This window comes from Caretta caretta, chromosome 10 (genome assembly GCF_965140235.1).
Source record: "Caretta caretta isolate rCarCar2 chromosome 10, rCarCar1.hap1, whole genome shotgun sequence".
Classification (NCBI taxonomy): domain Eukaryota; kingdom Metazoa; phylum Chordata; order Testudines; family Cheloniidae; genus Caretta; species Caretta caretta.
The window spans coordinates 52356963-52377132 of record NC_134215.1 but is presented as its reverse complement, the minus strand read 5'-3'; the positions used below and the strand labels follow the sequence as shown (position 1 = coordinate 52377132).

Here is a 20170-nt window from a genome sequence, read left to right as displayed (position 1 = left end):
TAAAAAGTTTCTGCAGCTTGCAGGTATTTCACTCTTGTGACTGCACCCTTTAATTTCTGTTTAACTGGCTTCCTTATTTTTATGTGAAAAATGCAGACCCTGACAAAGGAAGAATAATTACAGAATATATATTTTTTTAAAAATTAAATCCCCACATAAGCTGTGGCACAGTAAATGAAACATCAAAATCCTTTGGGTGAACTCTGCAATCTAAAACTTTCCAGATACTTACCAGTGTCAGAGTAGCAGCTGTGTTAGTCTGTATTCGCAAAAAGAAAAGGAGTACTTGTGGTAGAGACTAACCAATTTATTTGAGCATAAGCTTTCGTGAGCTACAGCTCACTTCATTGGATGCATGCAGTGGAAAATACAGTGGGGAGATTTATATACACAGAGAACATGAAACAATGGGTGTTACCATACACACTGTAACCAGAGTGATCAGGTAAGGTGAGCTATTACCAGCAGGAGAGGGAAAAACCTTTTGTAGTAATAATCAAGGTGGGCCATTTCCAGCAGTTGATAAGAACGTGTGAGGAACAGTAGTGGGCGGGGGGGAGTAAACATGGGGAAATAGTTTTACTTTGTGTAATGACACATCCACTCCCAGTCTTTATTCAAGCCTAAGTTCATTGTATCCAGTTTGCAAATTAATTCCAATTCAGCAGTCTCTCCTTGGAGTCTGTTTTTGAAGTTTTTTGTTGAAGAATTGCCACTTTTAGGTCTGTAATCGAGTGACCCAAGAGATTGAAGTGTTCTCTGACTGGTTTTTGAATGTTATAATTCTTGACATCCAATTTGTGTCCATTTATTCTTTTACGTAGAGACTGTCCAGTTTGACCAATGTATATGGCAGAGGGGCATTGCTGGCACATGATGGCATATATCACATTGGTAGATGTGCAGGTAAACGAGCCTCTGATAGTGTGGCTGATGTGATTAGGCCCTTTGATGGTGTCCCCTGAATAGATATGTGGACACAGTTGGCAATGGGCTTTGTTGCAAGGATAGGTTCCTGGGTTAGTGGTTCTGTTGTGTGGTGTGCGGTTGCTGGTGAGTATTTGCTTCAGGTTGTGGGGGCTGTCTGTAAGCAAGGACTGGCCTATCTCCCAAGCTTTGTGAGAGTGATGGGTCGTCCTTCAGGATGGATTGTAGATCCTTGATGATGCGTTGGAGAGGTTTTAGTTGGGGGCTGAAGGTGACGGCTAGTGGCGTTCTGTTATTTTCTTTGTTGGGTCTGTCCTGTAGTCGGTGACTTCTGGGTAGTCTTCTGGCTCTGTCAATCTGTTTCTTTACTTCAGCAGGTGAGTATTGTAGTTGTAAGAACACTTGATAGAGATCTTGTAGGTGTTTGTCTCTGTCTGAGGGGTTGGAGCAAATGCGGTTGTATCGTAGAGCTTGGCTGTAGACAATGGATCGTGTGGTGTCATCTGGATGAAAGCTAGAGGCATGTAGGTAGGCTTAGCGGTCAGTAGGTTTCCGGTATAGGGTGGTGTTTATGTGACCATCGCTTATTAGCACCGTAGTGCCCAGGAAGTGGATCTCTTGTGCGGACTGGTCCAGGCTGAGGTTGATGATGGGATGGAAATTGTTGAAATCATGGTGGAATTCTTCAAGGGCTTCTTTTCCGTGGGTCCAGATGATGAAGATGTCGTCAATGTAGCGCAAGCAGAGTAGGGGCATTAGGGGACGAGAGCTGAGGAAGCGTTGTTCTAAGTCAGCCATAAAAATGTTGGCATACTGTGGGGCCATGTGGGTACCCATAGCAGTGCCACTGATTTGAAGGTATACGTTGTCCCCAAATGTGAAATAGTTATGGGTGAGGACAAAGTCTCAAAGTTCAGCCACCAGGTTTGCCATGACATTATCAGGGATACAGTTCCTGATGGCTTGTAGTCCATCTTTTAGTTGATTGCTTGAGGCAGTCTCAGATGTGTCTATATATTTATTAAAAATAAGATTAAATCCTGACCCCAATGAAATCAATGGAGAAACTTCATCCGGGATTTTACTCAGTATGGGAATATTGTATATACGTGTGCACTGCTTTAACTGGCTTGAGACAGGTTGAATTTGAGTACTATTAAGAGATGTCTTTGTAACAGTTGGCAAGGGCTTGTTCCTCAGTTTCTCCCACACACGGTGAGGGGGTGAAAGCCAAATAATGATAACCTGGATAAAAGGAGTGGCCCTTCCAAATGTGTGTTCAGGCATTTAGATACTACAGCAATGGGCACACTAGAAAACTTTAATAAGGAATAGATAATGCTGTCAGAGCAGCATTGCATAATAGGTGTGACTGGTAACATTTATCCAGTTACTCCTTGGGGAATTCTGCGCATGCACAGATTTCCTTGCTTCTCTGGAGAAAAATGACTTTCTGAACTGGAAGCAAAGGGAGGCTGCAAAAGCGGTCATGCACTACTCTGCAGCAGCGCGGGTGCATTGTTTTGGGCACCCGGAGTAGCCAATAGAGTAGTAAATCACTGAGGGTGGGGGGGTTGGGGATGTCCCAGCCAGTTGCTCCTACCCTGTGCCTCACCCTAGTCTTGGCTGGGCTGGGGAGGACGGGACTTCCTCTTCTCCTGCAAGGAGCATCCAGGGCTGTGTCAGACCCACTGCCGGAAGCCTCTCTGGCTGCAAGAAGCACTGCACATGCCCCCTTCCTGCCCCCATCACTACTCAGTCATGGGGGAGCGGGGTCACTGTACAGGGAGCTGCTCCCCCATTCGCCAACCCCTGTGCTTCTGGACCCATCTCATACCCAGATTACCCCAACCCCGCCAACTCTCACCCTGTGCATCCAGAACCCACACCCTGACATGCCTCACCTTCTGCACCTGGAGCCCCCTTGCACCCAGACCTCCCTGCTGCCGAGCATCACCTCCCTGCACTCAGACCCCACCCCCACCCCCCCGCAATTAAACCTCCCCCCCAAGCCTCTGTTCATCTCCGTCTCCCTCGCACCTGCACCCCCCCCACCAAGCTGCCTGTACCCAGATTGCCCCACACAGAATCCTATTGCCCCACACCTGGATCTCCCTACACTTAGCCCCTCCATACTTGGATACTGCTGGGCTGAGCCTGCCTACCTACATCTAGTGTGCTTGGCAAAGAGGGGCAGGGCCCTGGGGTGTTTCTGGGAAAGTCCTGGTCCTTGTGCTGTGTGAGGGTCGGGTGCAACTTTTCCGTCAGTCCATGTCCAGAGGAGGGGAGGCGCAGGGTGATCTCCTATCTCTGTGCAGTCAGTGGCCTGTGCTCCCCATTGTTATGGTGGAGCCTCCACATTTATTTATTGAGAAATAAAATTTGCAGAACTTTAAAATATTATGTGCAGAATTTTAAATTTTGGGGGGCAGAATTTTAAATGTTTTGGTGCAGAATACCCTCAGGAGTAACCCAGTGCAGTACCTGGAATGTTCTGTAAGGCTTAAGAATGGCAAGCTAATAAGGAATAAAGCTAGAAAAGGAGGCAAGTAGGAGCCAGAATAAGCTCTAACTGACTAATGTTAGCTTCAATGTTTTAATACAGTTAATTACTTTCAACATTCATAGGAATGAGGTTTGTGGGGTCAGGTAATTCAATGTCTTCCTCTTGATATGGGTTCCTCTACACAATTGTATAGTTAGGTTTGTAACAGAGGACTGTCCCTCCCCCTTTCAACCCTTTACAGAAAAGATTTTTGATCATTTTATTAATATATCCAGTTCAGTCCTTCTCTCTGCTGCTTCTGGCTGAGGGGACACATTAGAGCATGGCCTATATGGGAGGAGGATCTCTGCATGCCTGTCCAATAGTCAGGATGGAAGAATATATGGATAGGACGAGTAGCTAGCTATATGCTGTAACTATTGGTTTCTCGATATCCTATAACACAGATAGTTTAAATGACAAATGTTAGGTGTCAGCCATTTCAAGTGAATGGGTTAACCTTTTGTGCACATTTCCCACAGCTTAGTGTTTCTCTCTGCTATGTGTAGATGTGCAAGTCCTATCGGAGCCAGACTCCTGACGAGCAGGAGTGATATTGCAGTGCAGTACTCCAATTCAGTTTCTGATTTCCTGCCATTTGAAGGCTGCTTTCAATTGCCGTTTCTGTTTCAAGCTCTGTGTTGTGGTCTGACTCTGAAAGGGCAACCAGATCTCCCTTCTGCTTTAACTTCCAGGTGTTTCAGTCGAAGGAGATTCCAGAAAAGACATCATCACCTGAAGAATCGATCCGGATGACGAAAGGAATCACCATGGCAACTGCCAAAGCTGTTGCAGCTGGGAACTCATGCAGACAGGAGGATGTGATTGCTACAGCGAATCTGAGCCGCAAAGCAGTGGCTGATATGCTAACAGCTTGTAAGGTAAAGATTAATTTCCTCTCCTAATTTTTTAGGTTTCTATGTCCTTAAATTTAGTTTGTGTTTGTCTTTATCTGAGAAGTTAATGATTGTGAAAATTATGAAGTCTGACTAACATCCTATACCAGAAGGAGGGGGTTTCTATGCTATGTAAAAGAAATATGGATTAATACACACTGGTTTCTTTTTGGAGAAGGAGGATGGGGTTTTTTGATAGACACGAAACCTGCTTGAGTTCTTGTTTCTTTTAAACTGCAAGACAGACTCCGTACAAACAGGAGAGCATAAAAATAATGTAATGGTGACCTGATTTTAATATAGTTAGGAGTTCTCTAATGGAAAAAATGTGCACATGTATTGTCAATATTCCTTTGCTTTCTAAACAAACTCATTGGTCTGCTGAATTCTTACTGTGCTTTTAAAGAGTGTGTGTGCCTTTTGTCTTGTACTAAATATAATGCTCCTGTGAGCTGAACTTTTGGAATCTTTGAGACAGACAACTTTAAAGAAATAGGTCTGTAAAACTGTTTGCATGCATGGTACAGGGAGTAATGCAAAATATACTCATGGCTCACTTCCCTTCATGCTGAGGTAGGGAGGGATTATTCGTAATTAACAGGGGCAGGACCAGAAAGGGGTTTTACAAAGTTAATTCTTTGAGTTTTGAGCAGTGAAATTAGACAGCTCTTATTCGTAATCATCATTTAGGCATCTTTGCTCTTCAAGGTACAAATGACTATGAGAGAAGAATTAAGGCTTGGGCAGTTTGGCGGGTGTGGAGTTCAAAATTTGGTCAAATCTTTCCCTGCGTAGGTCCCCAGATCACTTTTTAGCTCCATTATGACTGGATGTAAGGATAGGACAGACTTTAATTTTGTTTTTAAAATAATGATTCTGTACTTAAGCATGATGCAATGTGATTTTGAACATGATTTATGTATATATTGTCAATTGAAATCCTTATGTCATTTTGACCTTGATGGTTCTTGTATGTATTTAGCAGAGTACATCTGTTCCTGAACACTCTGCTTGCTTCAAGCTTTGATCCCCCACCCCAAAACACAGATAGTTGAAAGTATAGCTATAGTTCTGCACTGGAACCCAGAAGTCACCACATCTTGTATCATTCGGTCTCATATCATGCTTCTGTCGAAGTCCAGTACATGATGCTTCACAAGGGAAGGTGAAAACACTCTCAGGTGCAGTTGTGGAATGATATAGGATCAATTAACACTGTGAACCATATTAGTTAAATATCCTTTGTAACTTTATGACCTGGCTAGTGTAGGTGCATATTCATATGGAGAAAAAACTGCATTTCACTCTGCAGATTCTCTGGATTACAGTTCTTCATATTTAAATTATATTTTTCAGCCTAATATTCTGCATTTTAGGTGTATGTTTTTGTATACTTTCAAATTAATGTTTCCTTTTTGTTTTCACTTTCATTCCTATTATTGCTATAATTTAACTTGGTGCTTCTCCTGCTCTGGTTCACAGATGGCCACAGGCCTGCAGAATAAACCATTTAGAGACCAAGCAGTGGGGAACTGGGATGTTGATAAGGGGCTGAGTATCCATGAGAGAATTGCCTTTACAAAACAATCTAAAGAATAAAAATAGCTGAGAATGATTTTACTTATCTAAAAGGACAGATTGAAAAGCAGTCTACCTGAGAGCTTGTTGGGTATGGTAGTCATTCTTTGGGCTAGGGCCTACCAGGTTAACATGGTAAGTGTAGCAAATCGTTATCACTTGAGTAGCAAGTTCTGATCCTTGAAGTCACCATTGTTATTGCTTGCAGATGACATTGTTAATCTCTAGCCAAAAAGTTGGCTATGTGCCGCAGAGCACCACCTTGAAAGCAGCAGAGTAGGAATAACAGCTGGAAGGCAGCCTGAAGCTGAAATCAGAAATAGTATGGTTCAGAACAGTGAGGATAAAAGCTTGCCCTCTAGTTAGCCCAGTGGATTTGGTTTTGGCCTCCTTATGTCCTTGGCGCTGGAAAAAATCATTAGGCAAGGAGAAACAAGTCTCTGAAAACACTGGAGAGAGGTGGAAAGTCTAGAAGACTAATCATAGGCATTATTTAAAACATGTGACCCAAAATTTGTCAAAACATCTGTCAGTCTTAAGTGTGACAAGGTTGGTGAGGTAATATCGTCTAACGGATAGTCAAGGGCCACTCTACCTTGAATGGTCCCTTAGAATATGTGCTAACTACTTATGCTAAACAATCTATTCCACCTTTCATTTAGCTGTGACTCTAGGAGTATCTTTCCCAGACCTAAAGAAGAACTGTGTGTGGCTTGAAAGCTTCTCTTGTTCACGGCTACAACTATACTGCATAGTCTTAAGTTTGTTAAATAACTTAATTATGTGTACCACATCCCCTTAGCCAGAGCTATATCAGTTAATGTTAGACAGCAATTTAAAATGGTTGGTAGAGAAGCTAGCCCTTCTACTTTTTGCACTTATGCTAGTGTGTTTTTATCCACTCATATACTTACTTTGGTAATAGATGAACTCAAGCTGTAGGAAGGAGTATCAGATCTCTTGTACAAAGTCATCTTATCTCTTTTTGAACATAAGAACAGCCATACTGGGTCAGATCAAAGGTCCATCTAGCCCGGTATCCTGTCTTCCCACAGTGGTCAATGCCAGGTGCTCCAGGGGGAATGAATAGGACAGGTAATCATCAAGTGATCCATCCCCTGTCACCCATTCCCACCTTCTGGCAAACAGAGGCTAGGGACACCATCCTTGCCCATCATGATTAATAGCCATTCATGGACATATCCTCCATGAATTTATCTAGTTCTTTTTTTGAACCTTGTTATAGTCTTCGCCTTCACCGCATCCTCTGACAAGGAGTTCCACAGGTTGACTGTGCGTTGTGTGAAAAAATACTTTCTTTTGTTTGTTTTAAACCAGTTGCCTATTAATTTCATTTGGTGACCCCTCGTCCTTATGTTATGAGAAGGAGTAAATAACACTTTCTTATTCACTTTCTCCTCACCAGTCATGATTTTATAGACCTCTATCACATCCCCCCTTAGTCATCCTTTTTCCAAGCTGAACTGTCCCAGTCTTATTAATCAAGCCTCATCTGGAAGCCGTTCCATACCCCTACTTATTTTTGTTGCCCCTTTTCTGAATCTTTTGCATTTCCAATATGTCTTCTTTTAGATGGGGCAACCACATCTGCACGCCGTATTCAAGATGTGGGCGTACCATGGATTTATATAGAGGCAATAGGATGTTTTCTGGGGTATTAAAAAAATTCCATGATAAATCTGAATAGCCACTTCTCTTGTACTCTAAGATGGTGAATAGGGAGCACCTGACTTTCTTTGCTATACCATCAAGGCAGCATGACACCTCCACGACTTGATCTTGTTGTGATATTTGACAAAATAGGGGTTTCTCATCGAATACGCAGCAATCCAATCTTCTGAATGTTTTGATAGGACTAATATTGTCAAATAATAAGCTAATAATGACACACATTATGTACCACTGCATGGAATGAAACCCACCAAAATGCATGTGTGTGAATAAAATATAGCATGAATTGTTATGTACAGTACACTTTGTGCTTCTCTAATGTCAAGGATATAAATGTACATTAAATTTCACTGCAACTTCCCTGAAGCAGAGGGGTTCAGCTCTGGGATATTTAAACAAGTCTATAGTAATTGTGCAATATGTAAATAATACACTGTCACTGGGGTTCTGTGGCCTGCAACATGCAGAAGGTCAGACTAGATCATGATGGTTCATTGTGGCTTCAAAGTCTGAGAGTCTGTAAGTGGGCATTTATCAATAGTTACCATTTGGAAAAAAAATATATTGATTACAGTGCAATCTCAGGATCTCATCCTGTGGGTCCTATTAAACTTGGTGGAGACGCTTAACCGAAAGTACTCAAGGTTGGATCAGACCCAAAGATAAAAACAGATTTTGTCTTTATACCATGTGTGTAAAGTAATAACTCTGCATTAACTACTGGGAAATATTGATTTTTTTACTTTCTTACTGGTGACTCTTGTAGCAAAAATAGAAGGATATGAGAACTATCTAGGGCAGAGAGATGGTTGTCTTAGTTATACAGTTGCAGTTAAAGATTGCACATCTTCTATCATATGGGGGTATGTCAGTACTTAGAATGTTAGCATTGTACACATACTGCTAACCCATAATGCTAGAAGCACTTGAACAGAGAATGGGGCATGATAGCAAAGAGGAACTGAGTGTGAAGAGGACAGGTACAACAGAAGTATCAAAAACAGGAGAGAAAAGAGGTGAAAGAGCAGAGATGGGCTCGTGGAATGGCAAGCAAGATGCCTGCCTAGATCTTGGGTTCAGTTTGCAGATGCAAAGCAGAATTCCTGTATCACCTTGGGAAAGTACATATTTCTGTGCTACAGTTCCTCACCTGCACAACAAGGATAATAATGATCCCTTCTCCCATCCATTGTCTTGTTTGTGTAGATTCTTAGCTCTGTGAGACAGAAGATGGATGTGCGAGAGAGATGCCTTGTGGCTGTGGTCTCAATCTCACTTGGGAAATCCTAGACACTTCTGTGATATAAAAATAATTAATAATAATGAAACACAGTGTTGCCAATTGCAGCAGGGAAAATTGACCATAGAAATTTACAGGAGCAATAGAGGATAACTAAATCATTTGACCTGAGGAGAAAAACCAGAGTTGGGATACAGTATTTTTGAAGCTTTGTCCCGTATTGTTTGTCATTACTTTAGCATTCCCCCAGGTGTCTGAGACAATCTTGCTAATCAGAGTTGGGAATGCAAGAGAACATCAAACCATAGGCAAAAGGTTTGGGAAAAATCCTTTAAAAACTAACCTAAGCCACTTCCTCCACTTAAAGCAGAAAGAAATCCATCCTTCCAGACTATTCTACAAGATGAGCAGTGTGTCTTGGTATAATACAATATGTCACACAGGAAGTAACTAAAACAAATTTCTGAGTTAACAATATTTCACAGATGAGGATATGAATTTATATAATATATATGCATTCTGTCCAAGAGACTTTCTGAGGAAATTCAATTTAATTTATATTGCAGGAAAACATTCTGATGTAAATGAACAAATAGGCTCTTTGTTAGTTTGCTGCTGGTTGAAGAACCTTTTGAATATGTATTCTTGATATAAGAACTAGGGCCTAATTCTGTTCCCAGGGCAGTAAATAGTTTTTTCATGGACTTCAGTGGGAGGCAGAATAGGCCTTAAAGATATTTTGATATGTTCAGTGTTTCTTCCAGAAATATTGTATTGTCTCAGTCAATTGTGTACCCTAAGGTTAATAGGAATACTTGGGCTTATCTTTGGTAGAAGTTTGAAGAAATTCTTGGTATCTAAGGGGTTTTGTAGCATCCGTCACCATAGTATTGAAGTATGTACAAAGTAAATTAAATGTGTGCAGAAACGTCACTGTTGGACTTCAAGGAGTTTCTGGACCACTCTAAATTTGTTAATTCTCTCCAGTAGAATAGTCACCCAGCCTTAAATATGCCAAAAAAAAGCCCCAAAACAAACTCCAAAAAACTACTGTTCTGTTTACAAAGTAGGGAGCCAACGGTGTCTTTAGTGTAGGTTGTAGTGGTTGATGCTCAGCTGCTTTTCAACTAACCAGTAGGGGGAGCCCATTAACCAACTGAGTCTAATGTGACATCATCAATTATGATGATAAGGAAAGAAAGAACTGATCAAAATGTACAAACAACCAAATTAATTTTAGTCCCAATTGCAAATGCCAGAAGACAAAAAGAAATTGGTAGAGGCATATTAGCAAAAGTGGGCAGGTGAGTTCAATAAAACTGCCCGAAAATAAGCATTTTAAGGCCTATTTTTAAAAATTAATACCAAGTTTAAACATGCTCCCAGTTGTAGTTTCCATTTTAGTAGTGGTGAATCTGTGATGCAGGACTACTTCTGAATTTTTTTATTTTGCCCTCTAAATGATTCTACTGGTAGAAGATGCGTTTTTACTGCTTGTCGTACATATTTAACCACATGAAATCTAATACTACGTATGACAGGTAGTTGTTGCTTTTAATCTCTATATCAAGCTCATGTCATTAATCAGCCCTTTGCTGCAGTATGTTTAAAAGACAGGCATGTTTCTTTGTAATCTTCCGTTTTCCCATATACAGAATAATATTGGCCCTCAAAGCACTTTACAAAGAAGATCACCCTCATTATCTCCATTTTACAGAATGGGAAAGTTTTATGCACAGATGTAACCTGCCCAAGGTCACCCAGCAGGCCAGTAACAGAGCTGAGAATAGACCCTGGATCTCTTAAGCCAGGGGTTCTCAAACTGTGGGTCAGGACCCCGAAGTGAGTCACAACCCTGTTTTAATGGGGTTGCCAGAGCTGGAGTTAAACTTGCCTGGGCCAGTGTTAGACTTGATGGGGCTGAAGCCTGAGCCCCATCGCCCAAGGACGAAGCCCAAGCCCCACCATCCAGGGTTGAAGCTGGAGCCCGAGGGCTAAAGCCTAAAGCTTTAGCCCTGGGTGGCAGAGCTCAGGTTACAGGCCTCCTGCCTGGGGCTGAAGCCCTTGGGCTTAGGCTTTGGCCCCCTGCCTGAGTGGCGGGGCTTAGGCTTCAGTCCCTGCCCCGTGGGGTTGTGTAGTAATTTTAGTGGTCAGAAGGGAGTGGCAGTGCAACGAAGTTTGAGAACCGCTGTCCTAAGCCCAAGTACAGTGATCTATCCACTAGGCTTCACTGTCTCTGATGTGGAGCCATACATTGTGTTCACTTTTGGGGGCTGCACAGAACACTCACATTTTAGATGGAAGGTCTGAAGGTTTGCGAGGGGGCAAGTTTTAAGGGGGATTTAAGGGTTCTAAAATCTGTAACGCTGTATGTATTTGTGGATGGAGAAACTATTGCTCAGACGTCTTTCATTTTCTTTCCTCTTTCTGTGTGTCAGTAGGAATATAGAGACGCCATCTTCCTTCTTATTAGCATCACTGCTTATACGAAACTGCAGTACATGTCCCCCACAAGCTACTAGTTCAGTCCATTCCCAGAATCTGTTACAGTTATTCCTAAAAAAACAACCAACTTGCTGCCTTTCTCCTTTGGACCTTTGCTGAGGCAGCTGTTTTGTTTGGGCTGATGGCAGGATGTGTACCTGATGCTGACCATGTCTAATGAAGAACGTTAAGAAAGAGTGAGCTGTTGCATCCTCAGAGTGAAGAATATGGTAACAGAAGGAAACTTCTTCGTAAATCCATTTTCACAGTTGAGGCTCTGCTGCTTTGGCAGGCCAGTTAAGCTACACCTTTACAACAGTGGTGACTTACTGGCTTGGATGTTATTTACAAATGATGGGAAATTGCTTTTTTCTGGCCTTTTTATGCCATTTATATCGTCTCCATCCATATGTCTGCTCCTCCCCACAATCTCTGCTTTGTAGTCTTTGAGTGTTAATATTGCTTTGTCTCCTTAGCAAGCTTCCTATCACCCAGACGTGAGTGAAGATGTTAGAGCGAGAGCGCTGCGATTTGGAACAGAATGTACCCTGGGATACTTGGAACTCCTAGAACATGTCCTCCTGGTAAGAAGGAGCCTATAGGCATGTATTGAAGCTTTGCCAAGAACAAATAATCCCACTGAGCCCTTTTCATAATCATTGCCACGGTTAACTTTTTATTTGCTTGCTGCAAGTTCCTGAACAAATGGTTAACACTTTCTTAAAAAAGAGAGAAGGGAATCTGGAAGTGTTTGCATAGAGTTCTCTTCTGGAGTTTACTTTATCATGAGTCAGTGAAGGCATCACCGCATCTAAAAATGGGCCCCTTTAAAATCATACGTTGGTGTTCTCCAGTGGGTCTCTCTCTTAACCTCATGTAGCAGAACACACACCAATCACCGAAAACACCAATGTTGTGAAAATCACTGGGGGAGCACTACATTCACATGCTTGCCTGATCCTATCCTGAGGTAAGCAAAGGAAATGGCTATCCGAGGCCATCGCCAAGCCCCACCTAAAAGCTCCCCAATTCTATCAGTTTTTTCACTTAAAGTCTTGTGACTAACTTGCTGCACTCTGAAGCCGTGAATACTGAACTTTGTATGCTTTTCAGGAATCTGAACACTTATCTGGTAATATTGTAGCATTGTTTCAACATGGGCATTCCACACACATTGAAGCATGGGGTGTGTAAGAACAAAGGTTTAATAAAATATCCAACTTTCTCAAGTTGACTTGCAGCTGCAGTCATCATGTGCGCTTCCTCTGAGAAGCTACTTTTTAGTGGCTGGTGTGGGACATAGGCCTCCTGGGTAGAAATACATTGCAAGGCAGAGATTTTAGTGTGTCTAGTTAAATTAAATTAATGACTGTGTGCAGGAATACAGATAAAGCAAAAAAAATAGAGGCCCGATTATATTAACACTTGTCCACTAGCAAGGAAGATAATGTAAGAAAAATTAAATTTGTTAAATCTCATTACTGGAACTTGCCCAGCAGGGAATAATTTGCATTTAGAAGTCTTGTGTATTTTTAGTACAGTTGTACTTGGGGAAATTTGTCATGTTGTATCCAGTCTATTGAACATTGCAGTATCTGACTCAACATTATGCATCTTAACAGAACAAAAAGAAAAGGAGTACTTGTGGCACCTTAGAGACAGCTTATGCTCAAATAAATTGGTTAGTCTCTAAGGTGCCACAATTACTCCTTTTCTTTTTGCGGATACAGACTAACACGGCTGCTACTCTGAAACCTGTCATTTAACAGAGCAAAAGACTAATCAGATTTTGCTTGATCCTACTCCTTCATCTTTTGCCTTTCACTTCTCCCATCTATTCCATTTTCTTAGCAGAGCAGCCTTTCTTACTTCTAGCAGCTTCACTTACAAGGCCTGAGTCCACTGGGGAAATTTACCCAAAAATGCCAACTGACTCGAGCCATGTGTAGACTGGGTTTAGGTTTCAAGCCCATGCACACAAAGCCAAAATTAGTGAGCATAAAGTCTGTGTAGAAATGAAGATGGTGTCACCATTTTAACTGCTTCCAGGAAGCTGGATAGAAATGGCTACTTAAGTTCACAGTGTATTCCTTGTTAAAAAGTTGGTTGCACCCCAGAACTGTAAATAGAATTGTGCTGGATGTTGTTTAGTAGCAAGTACAGAAGGACTGTCATTTTCCAGTGAGGATGGCCAACTTCGCTCTACCCAGGACATTAACCTCTACCTTGGGGCAGTTTCCCCAAAATTCTAACTGGTTGGAGCTGTAGCATAGAATCGGCTTACGCAGCCCGTGCAGGTTTGTTTAATCGAATAATTTCCTTGACACAGGATGATAGTTAGCAAGTTTGGACACGGTTATTCAGAAGGTGATGGCAAGGCAACTTTCAAGCCAGCGAGAGTCCATACACTTAATCTCTCTGTCTGGTTTAGTATGCTGAGCTGGTGCATTAGTTTATGATCTCATAGCAACAGGACTGGTTGGCATCAGACCTTTCAGCTCATTCGTCTTATTGACAGCTGTTGATATGAGTGCTAACAATGTCTTGTTGAGCCTGATGGCTGTGGACAAGATTGCTTGAGTGAGTCTGTTGACATTGAGAGAGATCAGAGAGCATGATGTTTGGCAGTCAGAGCCCTTCAAAATACCATCCTCTAAAGGTTTACGGTTTAGTGAGCGTAATAACCAGGAATCCACATGCCAAAAACTCACTCTGTGCTGGGACTATGAAGTGTAAAGTGCATGTTACTGACTTGAGGGCTCATGTGCAAGCAATACGGCTGTGACATTCTTGTGGATTATCAAATTATCTAGGGGATAAACATCTCAATCTTGTAGTCAAAAGGGTTGTTAGGTGATCTGTGTGATCGTACCCCATTTCCCAATGGACATGTGCACATTTGAGTATGAGTCAGTGTCCAGAGAGGCGCACTCAGGAAGAGGGTAAAAGATGGAACTATCCTCTCCTACCTTCAGAAAGCTCCTGTAGGTCAGGGTTGAGACGCACTGGCAGATCAGTGTGTGAGACGCTTTTGCTCTATGTCCATTCTGTATCTCTGCTTTGGGTAAATACAGGACTTCAGTCACCAGCACCTGTCACGAGTTCTAAATACACTTACAGAAAGGTAATTGGAAAACCTTAGAGTTTGTGCACTTATACCCACTCATTTAATTGCCACTTTGTTGCCATTGTCAAGGGTAGTACTGATGTTACAGACTGTTTCCGCAGAAGAAAACGTGGTGCTTTGCTGCGGTCATGATCACACTGTATGTATTTTTGGAAATTTCAGCTGTGTGGGAAGGTTAGATCTGAAAGGCACAATAGTACTGTCTGCTGGGTTGAAGGAGTCTCAGACAGGGCCCTGATTACAGCCCTCATTGTTCCAAAAGGTATTCATTTTGTTAATATGGCAGCAGATTGCTTGGCTATTGAGGATTCAGGTACTTATATTTACTATGGAAACGGGGCTCTTCAGCCTTCGGCTCTGTGAAACTCAGGGATTCATGTGACTGTTAAAAACCTAGCACCTAGGTTTCTTTAGCATCTTTTGGCACAGTAATGAATGAGGAAATGCGCCATCAATTTCTACATTTGTGTGTCTGTCCTTTTACTGCAGAGCTCACCAGCACTAGAGGAACGGTGAGCTTGGAAGGAAAGCCAAATTCTTCTAGAATTATTGAAAACTATATTTGAAATTTCTGATATATTTTGGCACTGAGAGACAGGGAAGAATTGCTCTGTCAAACTTCACTAGTGCTTGTGAATGACACTAAGTTTTAAAACGACTCCATCTACATGGGGATGCCCAAAATTAAAGCCACATAATTCTTACTGTCTTGGGACCACTCCTCATCTCCCTCAAAAATTAACTTGATTGCAACACCCAAAAGTGTACTAGGCACTCTACAGATGATAAAGAAAACATGTGGTCTTTGCCCCCAAAGTATTTACAATCTGTTGACAGATATTTTATTGTGGGGAATAAATCTTAATTTATAATAAGGATAGTTGGAAGAAACAGTGACAATGCTCGGTTTCAGAGTACCAGCCGTGTTAGTCTGTATTCGCAAAAAGAAAAGGAGTACTTGTGGCACCTTAGAGACTAACCAATTTATTTGAGCATGAGCTTTTGTGAGCTACAGCTCATGCTCAAATAAATTGGTTAGTCTCTAAGGTGCCACAAGTACTCCTTTTCTTTTAGTGACAATGCTGGTAGTGTAAAACATATAGTTTTGTACCCTGTTTATCCATGTAGTTTACATTTCTCCCCAAAATGAAAATGCAACACGAAGCACTTGGCTTGCATTTTAATTTGGTTAAATGTTCTTCATTAATAGATTGACATATGAGATCATGTGTCAAATATTGAGTACTTCCAGAAACAGCTCTGTGGAATACTTTCACAATGATAGGCAGCTTTGCTTTCCTAGCATGGGCTAGATGCCTTACACAATCTCTCAGCCAGTCTGCTTGGGGGTCTTTATTTTAGTTTTGCTTCTCAATTGTGGGCATTTTTCTGTAGACTCAGATTGTTTTTTTTTTTTCCCTAGCGTAGCATTAGGACTTCATCTAATTTATTGGGAACTTGCGGTGTGTATGTTCTGTGAAACCTTAGCCTCTAATTCCTAATTAATTTTTATCTTTTTATAGATTCTTCAGAAGCCAACCCCAGAACTGAAGCATCCGTTGGCTGCCTTGTCAAAGCGGGTTGCTGGTGCTGTGACAGAGCTTATCCAGACAGCAGAAGCAATGAAAGGTAGGTCTGACAACCCACTTAGTTAATACACAGAGTTGTTCACGTTCCAGAAATGACAAGGGACATTAAATATTTACCTGGATGTTATTTTCATAGTTAGTTTTTGATATTTAAAAACTTCATGATTCCCTTGCCCACCTCCACTTGCTCTGGTACAACTTAATTGCACAAAAATGTTGTTATTGGCTGCTCTCCCCCAGCAATGGATTTGAGATGGGTCACCAGCCTCATTCTCCACAGCAAGAGAACCTGCACAATAGTTTTTAAGTATAGTTTGCACTAGGGCTGTTGATTAATCACAGTTAACTCACGCGATTAACTCAAAAAAAGAATCGATTAAAAAAATTAATCGCGATGAATTGCACTGTTAAACAATAGAATACCAATTGAAATGTATTAAATATTTTGGAAGTTTTTCTACATTTTCAAATATATTGATTTCTATTACAATACAGAATACAAAGTGTACAGTGCCCATTTTATATTATTTTTATTATTAATATTTGCACTGTAAAAATGATAAACAAAAGAAATAGTATCTTTCAATTCACCTCATACAAGTACTGTAGTGCAATCTCTTTATCGCGAAAGTGTAACTTACAAATGCAGATTTGGGGGGGGGGAGTACATAACTGCATTCAAAAAGAAATCAGTGTAAAACTTTAGAGCCTACAGGTCCACTCAGTCCTACTTCTTGTTCAGCCAATCGCTAAGACAAAAAAGTTTGTTTACATTTACGGGAGATACTACTGCCTGCTTCTTATTTACAATGTTACCTGAAAGTGAGAACAGCATTCACTGTGAGACTCTATTCCTGTAACCAAGCTCAGGCTGCTGGGATTAACAAAGGTGTAGAACGCCCAGAATAGTTCCACGGTGCGTGACCCCACCAGTACAGCTCTACAGGTGAAATCTTTGTTTCTCTATGACAGGTAGTCTTCTCCTTTGAGGGTACTAGTGCATAATGGTCAGCCAATCCCATCATGTGGTGTGGCCCTTTAAGGTTTTTAAAATCCAGTGTATATATTGATGTGTACACAAAAAGCCTAGGAGATATTGATAGAAAGGATCTGCTCCCACCCAACCAGTTGGGGATGAGCTGAAAGACAGGGACCAGAATAAATGCTGCCTCCTTCCTTATAGTTGGGCACACACTAGCAGGAGATCACTGAACCCTCTGAGCCTGAGGACTAATTGGGGTGTAGGAAAGGGCCAGTGGAGGCAGAAGCTGGCTAAGGTCCTACAGCTGGCTAAAGTACACCTTGCTCCAGGAGAGCTCGGGACTCCTGGCTGAAGGAGGGAGGTAACAGCTACCTGAATTACCCAACTTCAGGGGGAGGGCTGGACACCTGCCTCATGACGAGATGGTGACTGATGTATATGCTGCTGCAGAAGGAGGGCTGGGGACTTCTGGCTGAAGGAGGAGGTAATAACCGTCTGACTTGCCCAGCTCCAGGGAAGCAGTTCTGGGACCAGTGTTCCACAAGAGGAACAGGAAACTGAAGAGGAGCCCAGGGAGGGGCGAAAGACCTCTTGTTTACCTTAACTTGGGACTGTTGTGGAAGGTGGTCGTTGTTTTGAGACTTTGAGTACCCCAGAAGGGGATCAGATTTTCAAGTGACCTGACCATGAGGCTAAGCCAGAGAACATCCAGATGGAGGCGATTAACAGGAGGAGGCAAACAAGGGGATGGCCCAGCAGCCACACACACAGCCATACAGGCTGGTGAAGTGATTCTGTGGATGTGGGTTTGACTTGGGGCTGGGCCCCATGATACTCCCATACAGCTACAGCATATGGTCTTCAAAAATCTGTCACAATTTTGTTGTGTCTGATATGTCTTCCACGACACTCTAGCCTCCTCTTTCATATACTTTGTCACAGTCATCTGTAAACCATTGAGAATGAAGCCATCACACAGGTGCATTCAGGAGCCCTAAGAGCAGAGGACAAAATGTAATTGAAGTCCCACAAAATTATCAGTAGAATGGCAACTGGATGAACAGTGCTTTTCCTCCTGCCGGCCTGGAGGCCTGTGGTTCTGCTAGTCCTCAAGGGCAGACAAATAGGTCCGTTGCCCTTCTGGGGTCATTGTGTCCCAACTTCAAATCAAGTCAGCTCATTACAAAGTTACATCCAACCTCCAGTGCTGATGCAAACACCTCAGCCCAGACTCCAGAGTGCATCCAACCTAAAGTGTACAGGATGTTCTGGAAGCGTTGTTCAGTGAGCACATTTACATGACCAGCAAATAGACACATAAATACTTTAATATTACAGGCAATGTAACATGAAAATCATTTCAGTGCTACTTATTCTTATTTTAGAAAAAGGATATCTAGTAAAACTACATTTGTTTGCTTTTCCTGTCATAAGTTTGGCATATAATTGTCCTGATTTGAGCTGTAATGTAATATCAGTCTCACCAGAGGGTTAAAAATAATTCTCTTCTATGTGAGTTTTCTACACCGTTCCCGGTAAGTTGCAGAACTTTGAAGTGAGCTGCCTCTGAGCATTTGTTTTGTGAGGTCTCCAAAAGTGTAAGATCTTTCCTCTCCAAAAAAATGTTCAGCCTTGTATTTGTAGGAGAAACTTGCTTATTGGCCTTATTGGCACTGGGATTAAAACAGCACTGTTCACTCTCGTGTTTTCTGTGGATGGGCGCTAACCGTGTCTCCCTAGCCGCTGTAGATGGGGACTTTACTGAGAACTGTTCTCAGATCAGACCATGATCTCCTGGGTAGTCTAATGCATCCTCTGTGCTCTTTTTGTCACAGTTCTCAAACAGTGCATCTGTCTGCCTTGGTCAAGGAAAGCACACTAGAATCTTTCTGAGTAACAACTATGATTAAAGCTGGTTGGATGATAAATTGTTCAGCACCCAGTGTAGACATGGCCTTTCAAGGAGCAATTCAGAGTTACTTTTCTTACAAGCCACTTCCATAATAGAACGTAATGGCTAAGTGCTCTTTCCATTCTGACTTGTGTTTTGCAGTCACTGGCTTAAATTATAGTATTTTATGCCATTAATGGTATTAAAGTGAGGTCTCCATATACACACACTGTATATTTTGCACATAGTTTTGAGGTGTGACAGGGCATCAGCTTGGTCAAAAGGCACTAACAATGCTATTGAAGTTATTGTCTTCCCCTCTATTAATTTCAGGCACGGAGTGGGTGGATCCAGAGGACCCAACAGTCATTGCTGAGACAGAGCTACTGGGGGCTGCAGCTTCAATTGAGGCTGCAGCAAAGAAGTTAGAGCAGTTGAAACCACGAGCCAAGCCAAAGGTGAGTGTCCATCTTCCATGTTCTTTTTAAAGTTAATGCCGCAGAAATGCAAATAACTGGTATTGTGAGGAGCTGAGTGCTATAGATCAAGGTGATGGTTGGAATAATCAATCCCTACATTGTCCTCAGCTGGTGCCAGTAGAAGCTACACTTTTCAGACAAGCTAGGTGTGACTTACCACAAAGGCACAAGATATTTGGTGGCTCTTTCAAGTGGTGGGCATGCGAGTAATAGATTTGGATATGGAGGGGAAGGAAAGGAAATTCTTAGGAAAAGCTTTTTCAAGTTACAAGATAGTTATTGTTTGTTCATTCACTTTTCTCTGTCCAAAAAATCTTTTCTGATGTGAAAGATCATTCTTGTTCCTCAGTTTCAGAGACTTTTGGGTCCCGCTCACTCAATCTTCTGTGTGTGTGCATTTACTATGGTAGGTTGTGGCCAAAAGATCTTATCAGATCAACACACAGTATTTGACTTGTAGCAAACAGGTGTCTCCTTTTAAACTCTTTGTTTAAAATATAAACTGATTCTTCTGTGCTTATTTTCTCTTAATTCTATAAAGGGAAATGTATAAATGAAGGTGCCATATGAATGCTTATGTAGTCTCATATTTTTGTGTGTTTCAGATATGTCCATGAGAATATTTTTAAGTAAAATGGAATTAACTGCTTGCACATGGGTCAGAGGAATTATGGGGCAATTATTATAACCTGAAGTAGTTAGTGTACCTGCACAGTTCAGGGAGTGGGGGCATGACACAG

General features: G+C 41.8%; 1 protein-coding gene across 4 annotated transcripts in view; it reads left to right on the top strand.

Annotated features, from left to right (window-relative positions):
- Positions 1–20170, top strand: part of TLN2 (talin 2) — a 347160-nt gene that overhangs the window by 302583 nt on the left and 24407 nt on the right. For all 4 annotated transcript variants that reach the window (XM_048866513.2, XM_048866512.2, XM_048866511.2 and 1 more), the window contains 4 exons: positions 4168–4353; positions 11839–11946; positions 16013–16118; positions 19285–19409. In XM_048866513.2, the coding sequence (XP_048722470.2) occupies positions 4168–4353; positions 11839–11946; positions 16013–16118; positions 19285–19409 (525 nt within the window). The remainder of the gene's footprint in view (positions 1–4167; positions 4354–11838; positions 11947–16012; positions 16119–19284; positions 19410–20170) is intronic.